At 41.4% G+C, this 22504-nt stretch overlaps 1 protein-coding gene across 1 annotated transcript; it reads right to left on the bottom strand.

The window, feature by feature from the left end:
- Positions 1 to 12764: 12764 nt before the first annotated feature.
- LOC123064472 (uncharacterized) lies at positions 12765 to 14357 on the bottom strand. Its single transcript, XM_044487952.1, has one exon. The coding sequence runs from the start codon at positions 14170 to 14172 to the stop codon at positions 13405 to 13407; it is 768 nt and encodes a 255-aa protein (XP_044343887.1). The 5' UTR covers positions 14173 to 14357; the 3' UTR covers positions 12765 to 13404.
- Positions 14358 to 22504: the final 8147 nt, after the last annotated feature.

The following is a 22504-nucleotide window of genomic DNA, read 5'->3' as shown; positions in this document are numbered from 1 at the left end:
CTTGATTTTGAATCACTTGAGACATGCAAATCATACCACATGGGCAAGATGACTGAAAAAGCCTCGGTTTCAGTAAGATGGAACAAGAAAGCAACTTGTTGGAAGTAACACATTTTGATGTGTGCAGTCCAATGAGTGCTGAGGCATGCAGTGGATATCGTTATGTTCTTACTTCACAGATGATTTGAGTAGATGCTAAGTATATTTACTTGATGAAACACAAGTCTGAATTATTGAAAGGTTCAAGTAATTTCAGAGTGAAGTTGAAGATCTTCGTGACAAGAGGATAAAATGTCTATGATATGATCATAGAGATGAATATCTGAGTTGCGAGTTTGGTACACAATTGAGACATTGTGGAAATTGTTTCACAACTAACACCGCCTGGAACACCATAGTATGATGGTGTGTCCGAACATCATAGATGCACCCTATTGCATATGGGGCATACTATGATGTCTCTTATCGAATTACCACTATCGTTCATGGGTTAGGCATTGGAGACAACCGCATTCACTTTAAATAGGGCACCACGCAATTGCATTGAGATGACACCGTATGAACTATGGTTTGGAGAAACCTAAGCTGTCGTTTCTTAAAAGTTTGGGGCTGCGACGCTTATGTGAAAAAGTTTCAGGTTGATAAGCTCGAACCCAAAGCGGATAAATGCCTCTTCATAGGACACCCAAAACAGTTGGGTATACCTCCTGTCTCAGTTCCGGAAGCAAAAGTGATTGTTTCTAGAAACGGGTCCTTTCTCGAGGAAAAGTTTCTCTCGAAAGAATTGAGTGGGAGGATGGTGGAGACTTGATAAGGTTATTGAACAATCACTTCAACTAGTGTGTAGCAGGGCACAGGAAGTTGTTCCTGTGGCGCCTACACCAATTGAAGTAGAAGCTTATGATAGTGATCATGAAGCTTCGGATCAAGTCACTACCATACCTCGTAGGGTGACAAGGATGCGTACTACTTCAGAATGGTACAGTAATCCTGTCTTGAAGGTCATGTTGCTAGACAACAATGAACCTACGAGCTATGGAGAAGCGATGGTGGGCCTGGATTCCGACAAATGGCTAGAGGCCATAAAATCCGAGAGAGGATCCATGTATGAAAACAAAGTGTAGACATTGGAAGAACTACTTGATGGTCGTAAGGCTGTTGGGTACAGATGGATTTTAAAAGGAAGACGGACAATGATGGTAAGTGTCACCATTAAGAAAGCTCGACTTGTCGCTAAGATGTTTTCCGACAAGTTCGAGGAGTTGACTATGATGAGACTTTCTCATTCGTAGTGATGCTAAAGAGTTTGTTGGAATTATGTTAGCAGTTACTGCATGATTTATGAAATCTCGCAGATAGGATGTCAAAACATTGTTTCCTCGATGTTATTCTTGAGGAAAGGTTGTATGTGATACAACCAAAAGGTTTTGTTAATCCTAAAAGATGCTAACAAGTATGCAAAGCTCCAGCAATCCTTCTAAGGACTGGAGTAAGCATCTTGGAGTCGGAATATACACTTTGATGAGATAATCAAAGATTTTTGGATTATACAAAGTTTATGAGAAACTTGTATTTCCAAAGAAGTGAGTGGGAGCACTATAGAATTTCTGATGAGTATATGTTATTTACATATTGTTGATCAGAAATGATGTAGAATTTCTAGACAGCATATAGGGTTATTTGAAAAGTGTTTTTCAATGGAAAACCTGGACTAAGCTACTTGAACATTGAGCATCAAGATCTATAAGGATAGATCAAAAACGCTTAATAGTACTTTCAAATAAATACGTACCGTGACAAGATTTTGAAGGAGTTCAAAATAGATCTGCAAAGAAGGAGTTCTTGGCTGTGTTATAAGGTATGAATATTGAGTAAGACTCAAGACATGACCACGGCAGAAGAGAGAGAAAGGACGAAGGTCGTCCCATATGCTTCAGACGTAGGCTCTATAGTATGTTGTGCTGTGTACCACACCTGAAGTGTGCCTTGTCGTGAGTCAGTCAAGGGGTACAAGAGTGATCCAGGAATGGATCACAGGACAACAGTCAAACTTATCCTTAGTAACTAGTGGACTAAGGAATTTTCTCGATTATGGAGGTGGTAAAAAGAGTTCGTCGTAAAGGGTTATGCCGATGCAAACTTTGACACTAGTGCGGATTATTCTGATTAGTAAACCGGATTCGTATAGTAGAACAGTTATTTGGAATAGCTCCAAATAGAGCGTGGTAGCTGCATCTAGGAGATGACATACAAATTTGCAAAGCATACACGGATCTGAAAGGTTCATATCCGTTGACTAATAACCTCTCTCACAAGCGAGATATGATCAAACCCCATGGGTGTCGATTCATTACAATCAGATAGTGATGTGAACTAGATTGTTGACTCTAGTGCAAGTGGGAGACTGTTGGAAACATGCCCTAGAGGCAATAATAAAATGGTTATAATTGTATTTCCTTGTTCATGATAATTGTATATTATTCATGCTATAATTGTATTGACCGGAAACCACAATACATGTGTGAATACATAGACCACAACATGTCCCTAGTGAGCCTCTAGTTGACTAGCTCGTTGATCAACAGATGGTCATGGTTTCCTGACCATGGACATTGGATGTCATTGATAACGGGATCACATCATTAGGAGAATGATGTGATGGACAAGACCCAATCCTAAGCCTAGCACAAGATCATGTAGTTCGTATGCTAAAGATTTTCTAAATGTCAAGTATCTTTTCCTTAGACCATGAGATTGTGCAACTCCCGGATACCGTAGGAATGCTTTGGGTGTACGGGATTGTGCAACTCTCGGGCAAGTACTATATCGGTAGACAAAGGGAATTCTATACGGGATTGATTGAATCCTTGACATCGTGGTTCATTCGATGAGATCATCATGGAACATGTGGGAGCCAACATGGGTATCCAGATCCCGCTGCTGGTTATTGGCCCGAGAGTTGTCTCGGTCATGTCTGCATGGTTTCCGAACCCGTAGGGTCTACACACTTAAGGTTCGATGACGCTAGGGTTATAGGGAATAGATATACGTGGTTACCGAATGTTTTTTGGAGTCTCGGATGAAATCCCGGACGTCACGAGGAGTTCCGGAATGGTCCGGAGGTAAAGATTTATATATGGGAAGTCCTGTTTTGGTCACCAGAAAGGTTTCGGGTGCTACCGGTAACGTACCGGGACTACCGGAAGGGTCCCGGGGGTCCACCAGGTGGGGCCACCGGCCCCAGAGGCTTGCGTGGGCCAAGTGTGGGAGGGGACCAGCCCCAGGTGGGCTGGTGCGCCCCCACCAAGGCCCAAGGCGCAGGGAGAGTGGGAGGGGGCAAACCCTAGGTCCAGATGGGCCTTAAGGCCCACCCTAAGGCGCCCCCCTCTCTTCCCCCCCCCTTGGCCGCACCCTAGATGGGTTTTGGGGCTGCCTCCACCCCTAGGGAGGGAACCCTAGATGGGGGTGCAGCCCCTCCCCTTCCCCTATATATACTTGAGGTATTGGGGGCTGCAAAACACACGAGATGAACTCTCTCTTGGCGCAGCCCTACCTCTCTCCCTCCTCGTCTCTCGTAGTGCTTGGCGAAGCCCTGCTGGAGTGCCACGCTCCTCCACCACCACCACACCGTCGTGCTGCTGCTGGACGGAGTCTTCCCCAACCTCTCCCTCTCCCCTTGCTAGATCAGGGCACGGGAGACGTTATCGGGCTGCACGTGTGTTGAACGCGGAGGCGTCGTTGTTCGGTGCTTAGATCAGAATCAACTGTGATCTGAATCACTACGAGTACGACTCCTTCATCTGCGTTCTTGTAACGCTTTCGCTTAGTGATCTACAAGGGTATGTAGATGCACTCCCCTTTCCCTCGTTGCTAGATTACTCCATAGATTGATCTTGGTGATGCGTAGAAAATTTTAAATTTCTACTACGATCCCCAACAGTTTGTTCTGTAGGCGGATCACCCTAAAGTTATGAAACTCCTCCTCATGGGATTACATTTCATTCTATGGTCCTACTTCGTCATTGCCACAGAGTGGTCGTCTCCACACTTAAGGTCCTTGGACCGGAACCAAACATTAAGTTTCATAAATCACCATTATCTCATATTGTCTCCGGTTCTCATGGATATCTCCACCTATCACGTCAGAGGTCATGGATTCTCTAAACAATATGTGTTACCAGTGTAGTTCTTGATATTGTGTTACCTGAGCCCTTAAATTGGACAACGCGCATATGGTTCAGCATAATATAACAACTTACTAGAAAAATCATAGGAGTACAAATACAAATGATGACATATAGATCAGGCACAAATGAATCTTACCACTCAACTACATCTCCCACACATATAGCGGATTACTCACGCATCATAAGAGAGAAACCAATCACACCCGAGATTAAACCCATGAAAACGATATCGATAATACCATGAAGATCCACAATAAGATGAAATGGATAATTCGAATAGTCTCCATCTCCAAATGAGAATGAATAGAGTTAGAACTTGTTCTCACAACTTGGAATTTCTCTTATAGTAGTGATGGGTGAGATGTTGATGGAGATGAAAGTAAGAAAACTAAGAAGATCTCTGAAGGTTCTTCGGATCTCCTCCTCTTTTGTTCAGGACGTGGTGGAGGCAGCTAGGGTTCTCCTCTTCTCCTGCCCCCTTCACAAAAGTGTCTTGTATAGACGTGGTGAAGCCGCTGGCACCTTATTGACTGCTCATGTGAGTGCCAGCGATCGTATGGAAGGCCATATTTTGCTCAGGTGCGCCTGGTGGCTTGACTCTCCACATGAAAGTTGCTCCATTTGGCTTGGTTCACAGTAATCCTCCTTTGTTTCCTTCCATAATTGTTATATCCTGCTCGAAAAATGATTTTCTTCTCTATTAAAGTATTAGCATTAGAAATAACAGAGAAGTGGCAAAGATCCGATGAAATCAGAATAAGAATCACTCGAAAAAGATCACAAATTCTCGATCCATCAACCCCCCCAATCTTAAAACTTGCTTGTCATCGAGCAAACGAGAATTCAAGAGAATGAAATGGAGCTTGATAAGAGCAGCAAAAAGTTTTACTAGCTTGAGAAAATATGATATATCCATCCTCACTTATCCTGCAATTTCATTCAAGAAAATATTCACATTCGAATAGTTGCATGCTTGTTGCCTAGCCACGCATAGTTTCATATCATTAGTTATAATTTTTGAAGGGTTGGAGGGCAAATACCTTTGCTTACCAGTAGCAAAGGGAAAAATTAAGGCTAGTAAATCTCAGTATACAAAAGAAAAGGCTATGAAGAGGTTGTCAGACCAGATTGAAAAATATGCTTCCTATGATGGAAGATTTGATCAAATTAGTTATTCAGGCATTCCATTTGTTGCTATGAGAATTTTCAACTTTCCAACTTATCCTTGTGAGGAGTTATCCCAGATTATCCAAAAAAATTGGTGGGGTGATGAGGAGGTTAGAAGGAAAATACAGTGATTAGCATGGGATAAATTAATGAGACCTAAAGGTAAGGGCCATATGGAATTTCATGATCTTAGGTTATTATGCAAGCTCTTTGTGCTATACAGGCGTGGGGTTTGTTGGTTTATCCGAACTCGCTTTGTGCCAAGTTGATGATGGCAAAGTATTATCCCCAGGGACATATTCATGATACGGTTTTTCCGCACTCAACATCTTTGACTTGCCAAGATATTATGCAGTCTAAAACTGCTTAAGAACAGTGTCATTGGGAGGGTGTGTGATGGATCTAGTATTAATATTTGTAGGGATAATGGGATCCCCACCAGGCCTATAAATTTCGTCTAAAAGGCATCATACTAGACTTAAGTTGTTGTTGGATTTATTCAGAAGCTGGGAGAAGAGTTGGGATGAGAACTTGATTAAGTACATCTTCCATCCACATGTTGTAGAGGACGTTCTCAATATTCACACTTAGACTTTCAGGGATGGAGATTTTATTGCTTGGCACTATTGAGAAGAACAGTATGGCTTTTGTTAAAATTGTGTACGACCTTTGCGTTGAAGTTCAAGGATGGCAAGGACGTGTTGGCGCAATCTAGTAACAAACCGAATGGGGGAAAGGAGGCTTTCGAATATAATTTGTAAGGCTAATGTTCCCTAGAACATCAGGATAATAGCTTTGTCTGCCACAAGTAATAGCTTGGAAGTCCAGATTAATAGAATTATGCACCATGGGACTATTTCAGTTTTGTGTTCTGTTTGTGGTGTGGAAGATGAAAAAACACTTTTCATGCTCTCGTGAGTTGCGCTAAGGCTTGTGGTCTGCGTTTAGATTTGAGGGGCATGTGGAATTTCCCTAAGGAATATCTTTTCAAGTTCTCGGGACCGAATTGGTTACTGGTTTTGTTGGATCAGTTAAGTTTGCAACAAAAGGAACAAATTTTATGTCTCTTCTGGAGAGCTTGGCATGTGAGAAGTAACTTAATTTTTGAAAAGGGGAAGGAGCCCGTCTCTGCTAGTTATGTGGATAATTACTAATCCTCCTCCTTGTTTTGTGAGGCTAATATAGAGATGGATTCAAACAGAAAAAGGTAAGGGGATAGTGGGAGGTTTAAAAGCAGGTTATGCCCAGTTAAAAGATCTGGTGGTATGGCAACCTACCCCTTGTAATTATGTCAAGATCAATGTTGATGCCAGTGTTGTGGGTTAAGGACGCTAGTGTGAGGTTGTGGCTAGAAACACTTATGGCAATGTTATCATTTATTCTTGGGACTTTATTGGACGGTGTACCAGTGCGAATGAAGCCGAGTTTCGGACTTGCCTTGCAGGGCTTTGTATAGCTATGACTCTTCATAAGTCTATTATTTAGAAGACTGGTTGTGCTTTTATAGGTGCCTTCCTTGCAACTTAAATTCTTGACAAGTCTCCTCTCATCGATCCAAAGAAGACATTGAGTATTTCTCAGCTATTCACTAGTAGAAAAAAGGTCTAATGTGAAACTTATTAGTCCCGCTTTGCAATTGAACCAGCACTAATGTGACCATTAGTGCCGGTTTCAACGGCCAGGCGGGCGGCGCTCATTAGTACTGGTTCGTGGGGAACCTTTAGTACCGGTTCATTCCACGAACCGGTATTAAAGAGGTGGTGGCCTTTAGTACGGGTTGGTGGTTCCAACCGGTACTAAAGACCCCCCCCCCCTTTAGTATCGGTTGGAGCCACCAACCGGTATTAAAGGTGGTGCGCTGCCACCCGCATGCAGTGCACAATGTTTAGTCTCACCTCGCTAGTTGAGAGGAGCTCACACCGGTTTATAAGCCCCGCCGCGGCTACCGTGTCGAGCTCCTCTCTAAGCAGGCCTTTGTGGGACTATTGCAAGTCTTCTGCCCTGTGGGGCCTACTGGGCCGTACGGGCCTGCATCCTGGCCCAACTAGAGATTGAGTTTCTAGTCGTATGCAGGCCGTGCCGACCCAGTAGGCGGGCTGTTTTTACTTTATTTCAAAAATAAAAATAAAAAATCCTTACCAACCGGGACTAAAGGTCCCCCAGACCACGGCGCGCCTCGTGCCACGTGGTAGGCCTTTGGTCCCGGTTCGTGTTGAACCGGTACTAAGGGGGGGGGGGCTTTAGTCCCCACTCTTTAGTACCGGTTCCAGAACCGGTACTAAAGGTCCTTACGAACCGGTACTAAAAGTTGTTTTTCTACTAGTGATTACTGAAATTTTAAAATCTCTAAAATTAATTGGCTTGCCAACGGGTGGCAGCCAAGATTGTGAAGTTTAGCTTCGACAGGAGGTCCAATGATGTTCTTCTAAATAGTTTTCTGCCCTCCGTGGCATATGTTATAATGCATGATTATAATGACCTTTTAATTAATTAATATATGGGGTGCCAAAGTTGGGAACTTTTATTTCGAGAAACAAAGTTGGGGTTTCATGATTTCACGAGTAAATGATGGACCAGCTTTATGATTCATTGTTTGCTAGTGGTTGTTGGGCTAACCTGAAAGCCCGGGGTTGACAGTGTGGAAGTGATTAGACGAGGAGCTGGAGGGGTGGCCAACTTTTGACAGAGAGCACGGGGTGGATGGCGCAAATATGACAAGGTGCACGGGGCATCATCATTTCCATCTGCAAAAGATGCTGCTGTAAATAGTTGCCTACCCCATCGTTAGTGGCGGATTCAGGACTAGGCAATCATCGCGCGAACACGTCTAGAGAGTGTGCCGTGTGGGTCTAGAGCAATCGATTTGTTCCTCCACTTACTGATGAGAGAGAGAGAGCGAGCGAGGAAAAGGCGCCCTCCTTTCTGATGGGTTTTTAGATGTGCTGCGCCCCCGATCTTGCATGTTGTCCTACCGACATCTCTACTCTATATTACTTTACCACCAATCTCTCTCTCCGCTAGGGTTTGCCCTTTTTTTTAAAAAAAAAACAGCAATCCTGGCCTCAGCATCACAATCATACAATGTACTCCCTCCGTTCTATAATGTAAGACATTTTTTAACACTACACTAGTGTCAAAAAACATCTTACATTATGGGACGGAGGGAGTATTATTTATTGCCTCCTATGTAAACAAATATATGATGTTTTAAAGATTTGACACAAATCTCTAAAACATTTTATATTTGTTTGCAGGCAAATATTCAATAATGGTAAGCAAAGCCAAGCATAGATGCCCAAAGAATCGGCTTATATATTTAAGAAAAAAGAAAAAAGGAAATATCCGAGGCCAATTACCTGGCGGCAGAAATGTTTTCAGGCTTAGTTTGTTGGCGTTGCTTGATACTTGTACAGTTGTACTAATGAGAATGTGTGTCTTTACGTCCAAACAAAAATGACAGACTTTCTTTTCGTAACCAATGAGGGCATACGCAGAATCCTTTTAAGCTATGTTATTAGCCCTTTTAAGCTATGTTATTAACGTATGAATCATGCATGACGTCGCAGCTCACTTCCCGTGTGAAAAGCTTTGTAAAATATATCCTTCGGTGCGAGGTTCTTAGTCATTCACCGCAAAAAAAAGAAGAAGATATTTCTTAGTCATTCATTCATAACTATTTTTTTTCCTTCTGAGTAGATAAGGCAGGGGAGACCATATGTAGCAGACAGATGTATGTGGCAAACAATGTTAGACGATGATGCAATCATGGATATCTTTGGCATGGAGGACACCTTTGCAGATGCACTGTTCAGAACGTTACATGTGTAGCACGTATGATAACTCGCGAAAAGCAGATGCACAGATTAGGAAGGGTTTACATGCCTCGAGACAGTGGCATATACACATCGATTAGGAGAGGTAACTCTGTTGTAAAAAAAGATGTAAAGATTGCACACTTATAAGCGTACATGTTCAGATACAAAGGAGAGATGGATATGACATATAATTTATTTATCATATTATTTGGAATTACATTTACACTTTTAATTACATCAATATATTTATCGGCTCACATAGCTTCTTGTGTTTATTCTGAATCGGGATATGTAATATTATGATATCATGAACAAGGCTTTATGGATACAATATAAAACACAAGTACACCGTTGAACAATATATGGTGGGGAGGAAGCCGTCAAAGAAGCATAACCTTGGAAAAAACCTGACAACATACATCAAAACGGTGACGCCGTCGAGCAAGATATAGAAGGGCCTAAAGAGTACACCACAACACGACTAACGCCACATGAGTTCACGGCCATACCCTCAAGAGGAAAGGGCAGAAAGCGTTGCCAATCACGCGTCTGACGGAGTGGACAAGGGTTTTCACTTGGAACCCTGACATGAGAAGGGAAACCGCGACAATGTCCTCAAGAGGAATGCGGCACCCATGGGCATCGTCATCGTCGGCGCCTGAGCGCAGAGTTTTCGCTCGGTTGCTTCCTCGTGCCACAAAGGACCACAATGAACCGCCGCGGCTAAGCCGACACCTGCAGATCCATCTGAGGGCCCCTCCGCAGCTATAACACAAAAGGCGCCAGGGCCACCCACTACAACACCTGTCGCTACCCACACAGCCAAGAAGTACCACCACCATCGCAAACCGGAGACCCGCCAGAGAGCCCACCAAGTAGAACGACACCAAATGTCGCAACCCCGACTTCCCATTCCAAATGTCCCGCTAGCGCTAAAACACGTTACCGCCACCGTCCAGAGGGGAAGCATATACCTTCCCACCAACCATTAGATCCCATCACATGACCGACTGAAGGGGGGTCATATCCAGGTACCACCGCCGCCAAAGCTACCCAACTAGCAACTATGGCCTGCATGTGGGGAAAATCTCTTCCTCGACAAGGCAGGACCAGGGCTCGCGGCTGGCAGCACCACTAGAAAATGCGACAAACAGGGCCTTGTTAGATATGGCCATCTAGAACTCAACGGGGAGCCACCTAGGGACCGGCACCTCCGGTAGCCGGGCAACCTCGGCAGCGCTCACCTCCACAACCTTCACACAGAAGCGCTAACCCATGACATGCGTGCCTGCTGAGAGAGGGGAGCCCCGCCGCCGCCAGCCGCAAGCGACCACGCCACCATGACCAATCGGCACCAGCCACCACCACCGCTGCCAACCGCCACCACGCGAAGAACAACCACAAGAGCTAGCCTACACCACCCACCTCCGGCCGCAGCTAGATCCGGCAGTAGTTCGATCTGCTGCCACAGGCAGGCCCCAGTAGGAACCATCACACAACCACCACAGATCTACCCCCGCCATCATTCCCCACATTAAGTCCGGTGCCTTCTGCAGGCCATCCATGCCCTTTGCCGCCGCCACCTTGCGAGGGGAGCAAGAGAGCCCCGCTGCCGTCCAAACCAACCAGGTTTTGCCAGACGGCGCACACAGGCGGGGGGGTTAGAGAGGAGGCTGCGTGGGCGAAGGAGGAAGAGGCCTGCCTCGCCACCACGCAAGGGTGTTGCGGACGAGCGGAATTAGAAATTTCATGTGTACCCGTGAAGGTATGATCTAGATGAAAATAATGGATTCAAGCTAAAATCTTCACATTTAGATAATATATCAGAAAAGTGACCAGTAATGATCCCTCTAATTTCCCCTCTTTGGGTCGACACATGCCCGTGTGTGTGTGGTAGCAATATTTTCTGGACTTTTGTCATTTCCATGTAAATAAAACCACGACAAGTATTTAAGAACGGAGGGAGTACCATTTTTCCTGCACAATCACATACCACGCCAGGCTTTTAGCCATGAATTGCTGATATGTAGATATAATGACTTGTGAAGAAATGGAGGCAGGCCATCCACTTGGCCCTAGCTTTGAGTTCTCCAAATTACACTAAAACCACGATAGGTGTTTTTTTTTTGGAAGGGGGGAGTACCATTTTTCCTGAATAATCACATACCCTGTCTGGCGTTTAGCCATGAATCGCTGATATATACATATAATATAGAGTTCTGGTGAAGAAATGGAGGCAGACCATCCACTTGCCGCCAGCTTTGACTTCTCCAACTGAAAGAAGATCAACATATTCTTCATCATTTCAGGTACAAAAGATCATTTCACCAATTTGGCTCCTTGCAGTACGCTCTATGATCCGAGCAGCTTTATACATGAAAAAATAGAACTAAAGATTGTGCTAAAATTTTATAATAAGTAAATAGGTACGAGAATCATTTTGATACTACACCCTTTATCTAAAAAGGAGAGACAGTCATTATGATGCATTTGTCTTACATGAACCTTTTAATTCCTTTAGTAGAGTATTATTATATGTACTGTACTATATACTGTATATGTGATTAAAAAAGAAAAAAAATGTCAAGAGGACAGAGAAAAGGCTGGTACAATATATAAGGACATCGACCTTTTAACAATTTTACATATGCACACATGATGACGCACAGTACGCTCATTAAATACTTTAGTATATGTAGCAGACAGTTATGCGTCTTTCGAAGTACATTTACAATTTAAACAGATGTACATTTAACTATGAACACTCCCCGCAAAAAAAAAAACTATGAACACAATAACTTAATTTCTCGATTAGATAGATGCTATAGTACTGGCTTACCAGTACTTCCAGTGATAGACTGATAGTCCATATAGTCATGAACTCGTGATCACTTGATTTCTCATGGTTAAAAAATGATTCTCGTACAAATGATTTTGGCTTAAATGAATGTCCGTTAATTAACTTATGAAAATAATATATAATTGGAAAAAAAAATGGACATACAAAGCAATGCGAGTTGTATTTAAATTAAATTTTACTATGCATTATATATTTTGTTTAATTTGAATAGAGTTATGATATATGTAATAAAATAATTATTTATAATTACCTCTCAGTAATGAAGTCATAAACAATTAGCAGTTCACAATAAAAAAAATGCTTTCGAGCCTGAACCAAATTATTGCAGCATGTGTAGTGTACATTTCAAAGAAATAGAATCTGAAAAGAAAAACAGTGAACACATTAATCTATTTGTGATCACGAGAACTAAATTTCCTGTCCACCTAGCCTCCGTATAGTTTGTATAGTTCGATTTTCACTAGTTGGTTCTTCATAAATCCGTCATTTTGGTGTGTGTGTGTGGAACAAAATCATCATGCTGATACGGGATAACGAAGAATAAGATCACTCAAACTTATATACCATGCATATTACTTTACATTTGTCCGATTATTACAAAGAGAAGACCAATGAGCTTGCCTTTCCCCCTGAAAAAAAGGAAGGCTTCATTGCTGAAGTCAACAAGAAACAACATCAAGGTAATAATTCAACAAAAGGAAATGGGACACAACGTAATAATTAACATCGGTCATGCATCCATTTTGTTAATAAAAATACGCAGCAGAGCCCGGTTGTTTCCCTAAAAAATGCATCCATTTTGATTCACAACAAATATCATTTACAAAGAAAAGCTACGAAATACATGAACTTTTTATTAACAGTAGATTTGCTCCATAAGTTAGTGTCAGCCTATTCATCCGTAGATGCTCTAAGTCTAGCAATTTTTCCCCATGGTATGGAATATATCCAAATTAAGCAGAAAAGTAAAGTGTTGGATCATTTCAACACTTCTCCATGACTAAGGAGAGGTGTTGGATCATTTCATCTCATCTTGACAAGGACAATTCCTTGGCTAGCGATGGAAACCGAACAAACCACCTTACAATATATACATAATAGATATTGTAAGAATTGTAAATCATGCAAGAAGCAATGCATGTATTACTTCAATTAATTATTAATTTGCACCAAAAATCACCATCAATCAACTTATAAACTCACATTTTGTGTCAAAGGAACTAACAATTAAGCAACCTGCCAAATGCCAATAGAGTATCAAAAGTTGTTCCTCCATCTCAATTTCCATCCACATTACACAAAGACCGCTCAGCACGCTCATCAGAGAGAGAGAGAGAGAGAGAGAGAGAGAGAGACAGAGATACGTAAGTACTAGCTAGTGCCGGTCGTACTTATCTCCGGCGCCGCCTAAGGAAGAGAAGAACCCAGCATGGTCGCCGTTCGCCGCCTTGTCGCCTTCCGCTGCCGCTGCCGCAGTCTCAGTCTCGAAGTCGTCAAACGGGTTGTAGTTGAAATCTCCCATGCCGTGGCCGTGGTGGCCGCCGTACTGATCAGCAGCACCTGATCCTCTCGCCGTAACATCAGCGGGGGTACTTGGCATCGCGTTGCTCCTCGCCAACAGCGCGAGCGCGTGCATGAGAGAGTTGGCTCCGCCGCCGGTGGTGGTGCCGGTGCCGATGGAGGACAGCAGTGCAGGGTTTTGCTGCGGGTATTTGAGAGGGCACGGGCGTACCAGGAAGGGGGGCCCGTAGGCGGAGGCGCCACCGAGGAGCCGCGGGCGGACGAACGGGGACGGTCCGGCGGCAAATGGTGGCGCCGGGAAGCCGGTGAACTCCTGTACCATGGCGCGGAAGTTGGAGGTGTCGGTGGTGAGCACGGTGGTGGGTGGGCGGCGGGAGGCTCTGGGGCGCTTCTTGGTCTGCTTTGACGGGGCCGTAGGGTGAGGTGGAGTCGCTGTTGCTCGCGTGGGGGAGGATGTGGGGAAGAAGCCTTGGAAGGAGGAGTCGTGGTCGAACAGGCTGGCGGGGGAGGGGGATGAAGGGAGGAACAGGCCGTGGGGGTCGACGGAGAAGAATTCTTGTTCGGAGCCGGTGCCCGGGAGTGAGGGAGAGGATGGGAGGCTGCCACTGGTGGTGGACGCCATGAATGGGTGGAAGGCTCGACCTCGATGGAAGAAGATGTACGGGATGGACTGGTAGATAGATAGGGTTTGGTGTGGAATTTGGGGAGATCTTGATGTGGGTGGATTACCGATGAACAAGCTAGCTCGGAGGGGGAAAGGTTGACGACGACAGGAGAATAGATATGGGGAGTGGTGGCCGTGAGGAGGAGGAGCTGCCAACTTTTGTTTTTTCCTTCCATTTTCTAGTATGTCTATTTTTCTTGGGTGTTACTAGATAGCAGTCCACTAAGACTTAACCAAAAAAATTGCATGGGAAAAGGTTGATGAGGACAGTAGAATAGATAGATTTTTTCTTTAAGTAACAGTAGAAAAGATAGATAGATATGGGGAGTGGTGGACGTGAGGAGGCGCTGCCAGCTTTGTCTTTTCTTGAACTCGATAAGTGCTACTTGTGTGGCACGGAACAATTTCGCCCTGACATTTCTTAATGGTAAGTTTAGTTATGTAAGGATGCCAATTTTAGTTGTAAAGCATGACAACATTTTGTTTGGATGGCAAATTTCAATCTGTTTTGTGTGTTTTTTTATGGCAATTTTAACTATAAAAATGTCAAGGCGGTGTTACTTCGTGTGTCACTTATCATTTGAATTTTTCTTTCCATATTTTGGTATATTTTTCTTTGTGTATTTTAGATACATAGTACAAAATGCATATGATCATCATTACACATACGTACAGTCCATGAAAGCACATATAATATACTGCTATGAGAAACTTTCGAGAGATGGAGCCAAAAGACCATAAGACTCATGAAGCCACCATATTTAATAGAATAGCATCGAAAATCATAGATTAAATTCAGAAAATGCGAGCACCCATGCTAAGTCAAACTCGATAAACAGCCTAACACTAGGCAGAGAAAAACTATGGGAAAAGGTACTAACTATATTGTTTGTTTTATTTTCTTTTCTTTGCTTTGTTCTTCTATTTACTTTTATCTTTCTTTTGCTTCTTCTCTTTTCAACATGCAAGGAAAGAAGAGGAGTCCCAACCACCAGAGGCCGGGACTCAGGCACGAACATGGAGTTTAGTGCTTATTTAATTCTAAAATATTCAAACAAAGCCAGAAATCATGAAACTTAACATTGTTTCATGATATGACATCTAGAGGTTGTTGGCTTTCAAACTTTTTCCACTCTCAACACACGATTACATGTTTCATGTTAAAATTTGGCAATTTTCATGGCCAATTCACTATATTTAAGCCATTAAATGCATTTCTAGGTATTTAATTGATATAATTCAAATTCAAACTATAGTTAAATTAAATAGTCACCAGAGATAGGTTGAAAAATCCTACTTGTGTCCTTGAGTTTATGTTTATTCCTTGGGCAAGTAAAGGATATAGGACCTCCATATACCAGGGGGACAAGAAACAGCCACCGACATGGAGGTTGTTGCCATTTTAAATATAGAAAATGCAAACTAGGCCAAGAAATCACGAGACTTGGCATTGTGTCATGATATGGCCCCTAGAAGATGTGGTAAAACTTTGAGAATGCTTGGCAAAAGTTTTCATACATACTTCTTACAATCGGACCATCTCCGAGGAAGAAACTAAGTTTCGAGAGGGAATCAACTAGGTTTGCATGCAAAGTGGCCCTTGATTCATTAGTTGGCCTTAAACTTTTTCTATACTCAGTATACACCATTACAAATTCCATACTGAAATTTGGCATGTTTTAGGGTGCATTAGTTATATTTAAGCCATTAAGTGCATTTAGGCATTTAATAGATATTATTTAAATTTTAATAGCAGGTACATGAATTAGTTGCAAGAAATGGGCTGAAATGAACTATATGTGCCCTTGAATTTATGTTTAGGCCTTATGCGTGGAAAGAATATGACTTCCATACACCGGGGAACAAAGACCCAGTCACAAAGATGGAGGTTATTGCCATTTTTATTCCAGAAAATGCAAATGTGTGGCCTGCTAGGCTCCTAGAAGATGTGGTAAAACCACCAAACGAATGTGTGTGCGTGCGTGCGTGCGTGCGTGCGTGCGTGCGTGCGTGCGTGCGTGCGTGTGTGTGTGTGTGTGTGTGTGTGTGTGTGTGTGTGTGTGAAAGACCCCTTAGAACACATCAAACCCTTCGGAAGTTCCCCTCCCCCCACCACCGCTGCCCCGTGCCCTACTTCCTTCCTCTCGTCTAATTGATGTAGATGGGGACACCGCTAGTTAGCCTCTCCTCCCTCTAGTTCTTCCGGTAATTGTTTATGTTGATCCAATAAGTGTTGTTGAACCTCTAGATTGGTACGCGCTGATCGGCGATCATGTGGAGAAATTATCGCGGCTAGGAGGTTTAGCCTATCTGCGAGAATCATCAAGTTTCATCAATAATCTACTATGATTCCACAATGTTCTAGTTAGTGAGCGTGACCATTACCCGCATCTTCATAGTGTTTTCTATGCAAACATGTACATAGTTTTTTTGTGTAGCACGTTCCCCTATAATAATGACACACTTCATTTCAAATAAGACGTATATTCTACTGGTCATCAATGTGAAAGTGGTGGAGCCTGTACTGCAAAAAAAAATCACACGTACGATCACCCAAGATCAATATGAAGATGCATAATGGATTGGGATCACGATAGTTACCGTCACTGAGTTGCAGCGGAAGAAGAATGTGTCAGTTTAGATCGTACTCCGAGTCCCTTGAACCGTCGATGAACGATCCCTCGTACCACCCACAAACAGTCCCTCGAACCGAAGACCGAAAGCACAGCCTCTCTACTTGGTTGGAAGCATGGTAGCTTTCACGGTCTGGCTGCACTTTGCCATCCCGAGCTAATCATCGCCGGAGAATTAGAGGGAGGAGATTAGAACCGCTCAGGTCTTCTAATTATGAGGACAAAAGGATTAGCCTAGCATAATTATTCAACTAGGACCAACTAGAACTAGAGTAGCCTCCAAAACTTGTATATCTAAAAGAGCACAAATCCTCATGTATATATAGGATAGAGGGGAGAGGGAGGGATTCCATGAAGGTGGAAAGTTTCCCCCTTGGTGCACCAGCCAGGGGGGAGGAGTCTGACTCCTCCCCTTTCCCAATTCGGCCTCCGAGGCATTTTTCCACTTGGGCCTTTTTGGCCCAAGTTGTCTTCCACCTCTTCGCCTTTTTAGTCCCGTTGATATTAAACTAAATATATAAATGTTCTAAATAGTTTCAGACCATTTTATATATAATTTAACATCCCCTAAAACATTTTCCACATATATATTATTTATCGGAAATAACCGGTATCACCTGATATTCATCGAAACCTTTCCGGTGACCCCGAAACACTGTCGTATCCACTCGGAACTATTCTGAATATGAATGAAGCAATACCACAAATATATTCACATCACTCATGTCCTACTAACACTCAGCAGATCATGATTTCCCTAAGCTTGTGACCCCGTAGATTCGGTAACCCATAGACATTGAACAAAACTGTCCTTTCAATGACCGACAACGGAACCATGGACGTCCATGTCGATCCCGATGAGCACACAAATGATATTCAAGAGAACCTTTGGTTATCATGTGATGTTCTCTTTGCTTCGCAATACTTCACAAAACCCGGGATGCATCGGTATCCTCTTGAGTCATCACCATGCTCACTATATTGAAATGCTCATTACCGGTTTTGTTCTTCTTTCTCGTTATTGTGTTCCGGCATCCATGTGGCAAAGTCACCTGTGTTTGGCCAGACGATGATCGATGCCGTCACATCGAGAGGTCCTAAGAATATGTCTCCATCGTCGGAGGATCAAATCCCACTCTCGAGCTATCCGGCCACTTGTCAAACTTTCCGATGAATATGCAAGTTATCAGTATGATCACCATGTTACAGGCGATGTTTGAGCAACCACAAAGCCCACCACAGGTAAGAAGTGACCATGATACTCTCATGGTCTAAGGAGCAAGATCACACATTAACACTCTGTGTTATTCAGTTGAATACAGACGATATTAATCCAATTCACAACAAACAAGTTTGGGTCGATTCAATATGATCGTTCTTCCAACATCTTAATCTCAATGTTGTTTTAGCCCTACCGTTACACTTAACGATATCCTAAGATCCGGAAAACATGATCATCAACAACACCTGAGCTAGTCCAAAAGGCAAGACTAGGAACCTTTTTTACCGTTTATCATTCCACACGTGCATATGAGTTTTCCACTAAATCGCATATTCCAGGATCATAGTAGTTATAGCATAGAATATAAACTCTTTAATTATGAAAATGGAAATATAATAATACAAATACTATTGCCTCTAGGGAATATTTGCACCGGTCTCCCACTTACACTAGAGTCAGTAATCTAGTTTACATAGTCTCTTTAACACCTATGGCTTACCGGTGTTTCTCATGCTTTGCTCATGGTAGAGCCTTTTTCATTAGGTCTGACACATTCAAATCCATGAGAATCTTGAAAATCTTCTCATAGCCCTTCTCAACGTATTGTCAGACGATGTGATACTTGTGTTCAACGTGTCTGGTCTTCATGTGTGATCTTGGTTCCTTTGCTTGAGCAACAGCTCCATTATTGTCATGATAGAGAGCCATCCGATTCATCACACTTAGGACACCACCAATTTCTTCAAGAAACTTCTTGATCCAGAACGCCTCCTTTGAAGCTTCCAAAGCCGCAATATACTCTGCTTCTGTCGTAGAATCCGCAACAATGTTTTGTTTGAAACTCTTCCAAACAACCGCACCACCATTAAGTGTGAAAGCATAACCTGATTGAGATTTATAATCATCTACATCAGTCATGAAGCTAGCATCAGTGTAACCATTTATAACGAGTTCTTCATCTCATCCATAAACAAGGAGCATGTCCTTTGTTCTTCTGAGGTACTTAAGAATATTCTTAACTGCCATCCAGTGAGCCACTCCTGGATCACTCTGGTATCTGCTAGTAACACTTAGTGCATAAGAAACATCTGATCTTGTACATATCATAACATACATGGTGGAACCAATAGCAGAGGCATATGGTACTCCACTCGTTTGCACTCGCTCATAAACTGTCTTGGGACATTGATTTCTGCCAAGTGTTATGCCATGTGACATTAGGAGAATCCTTTCTTTGCATTATCCATTTTAAACCTCTTTAAAACCTTGTCAATGTATGTGCTTTGGCTTAGTGCTATAAGACATCTTGATCTATCTCTATATATCTTAATGCCCAATACGCATGAAGCTTCGCTTAAGTCTTTCATTGAAAATGCACTCTTCAAATAGTCTTTTATTGTGCCAAGATACTTTGTATCATTCCCAATTAAATAATATGTCATGTACATATAATATCCTAAATGCTACAAAGCTCTCACTAAACTTCTTGTATACACAAGCTTCTTCATCATTTTTAATGAAGCCAAACTCTTTTACCACTTCATCAAAACGTCGATTCCACCTCCTGGAGGCTTGCTTCAAAGCATACATTGACCTTTGAAGCTTGCACACTTTTCGGCATCCTTCGAATCGAGAAAACCTTCTGGTTGTATCATGTATACATCCTCTTTTAAATTTCCATTTAAGAAAGCAGTTTTGACATCTATTTGCCATATCTCGCAATCGAAATATACAACTATATACATCATAATCTGCACAGATTTTAGTATTGCTACTCGAGAAAAAGTTTTGTCATAATGAACTCCCTCGACTTGCAAAAACCCTTTCGCAACTAGCCTTGCTTTGTAGATGGTGGGATTACCATCCGCATCTGTTTTTCTCTTGAAGATCCATTTACATTGTATGGGTTTTACACCTTCTGGGGGATCAACGAGGTTCCAAACTTAATTTCAATACATGGATTCCATTTTGGATAGCATAGCTTTGAGTCATTCTTTTGAGCCAGGCGCTTCCATCGCTTCCTTGTAGTGCGCAGATTCATCTTCCTTCAAGATGAATATTTCATTGTGGAACCATTCAGGAGGATCGATACTCTTCCTGACCTACGCGGTTCAGTTACAGTCTTAACTGGAGTTTCTACACCTGGTGTAATAATTTTTGGTTCAGTTGTGCAGACAACTTCTGGAATATATTTTGTTTCGTTAATCCTCACTTCTGAAGATCCAGTAATCTCATCAAGCTGTACTGTCCTCCCACTTATTTCTTTAGCAAGAAACTCCATCTCAAGAAAATGTCCATTCTTAGCGACAAACACTTTGTCTTCGGACTTTTGGTAGAAGGAATACCCAATTATTTCTTTGGTCTTTGGGATAACCTACAAAGTAACACTTTTCTGCTTTGGAGTCGAGGTTATTTGGCTGCAGACATTTTACATAAGTCTCGCAACCCCAAATCTTGAAATGCGACAGATTGGGCTTCTTCCCATTTCATAACTCATATGGTGTCGTCTCCACAGATTTAGACGGTGCTCAGTTCGGATACACGGTAACCTTGCCTCAAACGACCATGTCGGTTTGTTATGAAAGTGTGTTTAGTCTGTTTATTTTTTTCCTTTTTTTTTCTTATTTTTCTATTGTCTATAAATTTGAAATATTCTAAATTCATATATTCCAAATTTTGATTTACTCCAAATTTGGAAAGGGCTCACTGCACATTAAAAAAATGTTCGTGCAGCGTAAAAAATGTGTTTGCACAATTTTTTGAGATGTTGCTACCATTCAGAAAATATGTTCATGACATTTAAAAGCAATGTTCACGTGTTTCAAGCAAATGTTTGTTACATTTTTCTAGAAAATATATAATGTCAAAAAAATTGTCCACATAATATTTTAACATGTTTTATCATGCAAAAATATTGTTCATGACACTATAAAGAAAATCAGGTGTTTCAAATTTATGTTCGTGACATTTTAAGAAAATGTTTATACACTGTGAAATGTTCATGTAATTTAAGAAACTGGTTTGTACCATTCAAAAAATGTATGTGGCATTTATGAAAAATGTTTTATGTGTGCTAAAAGAAATTCAATGTGCATTTCACAAATGTTCAACGTGTATTTGAAAAATGTCCAATCTGTATACAGAAAATGTTCAACGTGTATATGAATAACAAAAATGAAAAGGAAAACAGAAAAAATAAAAAAATAAAATAAAATAAGGAAACAATGCATAAAACACATAGAAATAAAGGAGATAAAAATGCACATAAGTTCTAAAACAGGTCTGAATCGATTCGCATAACCTTCCCAAAACTGCTCGAGAAAACTACAGTGCTGGGCCTTGCTTTTTAGCGGACCGCCAGAGGTGAAATAAGAGTACGTCTCGCAGTAAGCAAGAGATAGCACTTGCAGACGGAAAATGCTATTCATGCACCTTAGCATTTAGCTTTTCCTCACTTGTAGCAGTATTGTTTGTTTTGTTATGGTTTTCGACAAGGCGTGACTTTTTCTTTGCTTTTATATTATAATATTTTTTCAGCTTTCTTTCAGGATTTTGTGAATTTGTAATTCTTTAAATTCAATAAATATGTTGTCAAAAAACATTCTAAAAAGATTAAGGTCGTGATTTAAAAAACAAGATTTTAAAATTCATTACCTTTTTATAAATTCTTGAAAGAATTTAAAATTCGTGAATTATTATGAAAATATACAAACATTTTCTAAACTCCTTAACATATTTTTAAGTGCAGATTTTTTTATTTTTAAATATATAGATGTTGTTTTTAAATTAAGGTGGCTCATAAATTTCTCCCTCCATTTCATCACATTTATTGTCCTAGCACACAATGGGGCCTAATGATATCATGCCTTAATGAAGTCAACATATAACAATTTTTATTGCATTCAGATTGTTTACTTAATTTATTTTTAAAATCATTGGCTTTTATATTTTGATATTTTTTATTTCCTTTCATTTTTAGTAAATTTATTTCCCAACCAAGTCTCATTTCTATCGAGAAGCCAATTTTTGTGTTCAGTTCATTTGAGTATTTGGTTCTAGTTTTTATGCACCACACTCAAATATTTGTTTGATTATGGACAAAAAATAGTTCACTATGTTCGATTTTTGAGTTTACTATATTCAAATATTTGGTTCACATTAGTTCTAGTACATAGTTATAAAGTGTCTTGTACACTGTGGTCTCCAAATATTAGGTTTCTACAACAAAAAACATTTTGTTATCAATAAAAATATATTTAAATCACTGTATACACAATTATTTTTATTATAGATAGTTGTATTCATTACAATAAGATTATTTATTTCCTTTGAGGACCATATAGAGTATCAGATAAATAAAAAACAACCTAGAAAAAAAGGAAATAGAAAGGATAATGCAGATCAGAAGGAAACTAAGAAAATCTAGAAACCAAAC

Source organism: Triticum aestivum, chromosome 3B (assembly GCF_018294505.1).
Source record: "Triticum aestivum cultivar Chinese Spring chromosome 3B, IWGSC CS RefSeq v2.1, whole genome shotgun sequence".
Classification (NCBI taxonomy): Eukaryota; Viridiplantae; Streptophyta; class Magnoliopsida; order Poales; family Poaceae; genus Triticum; species Triticum aestivum.
Note: the sequence above shows the minus strand (reverse complement) of the source record. Positions and strands in the feature narration are given on the sequence as shown.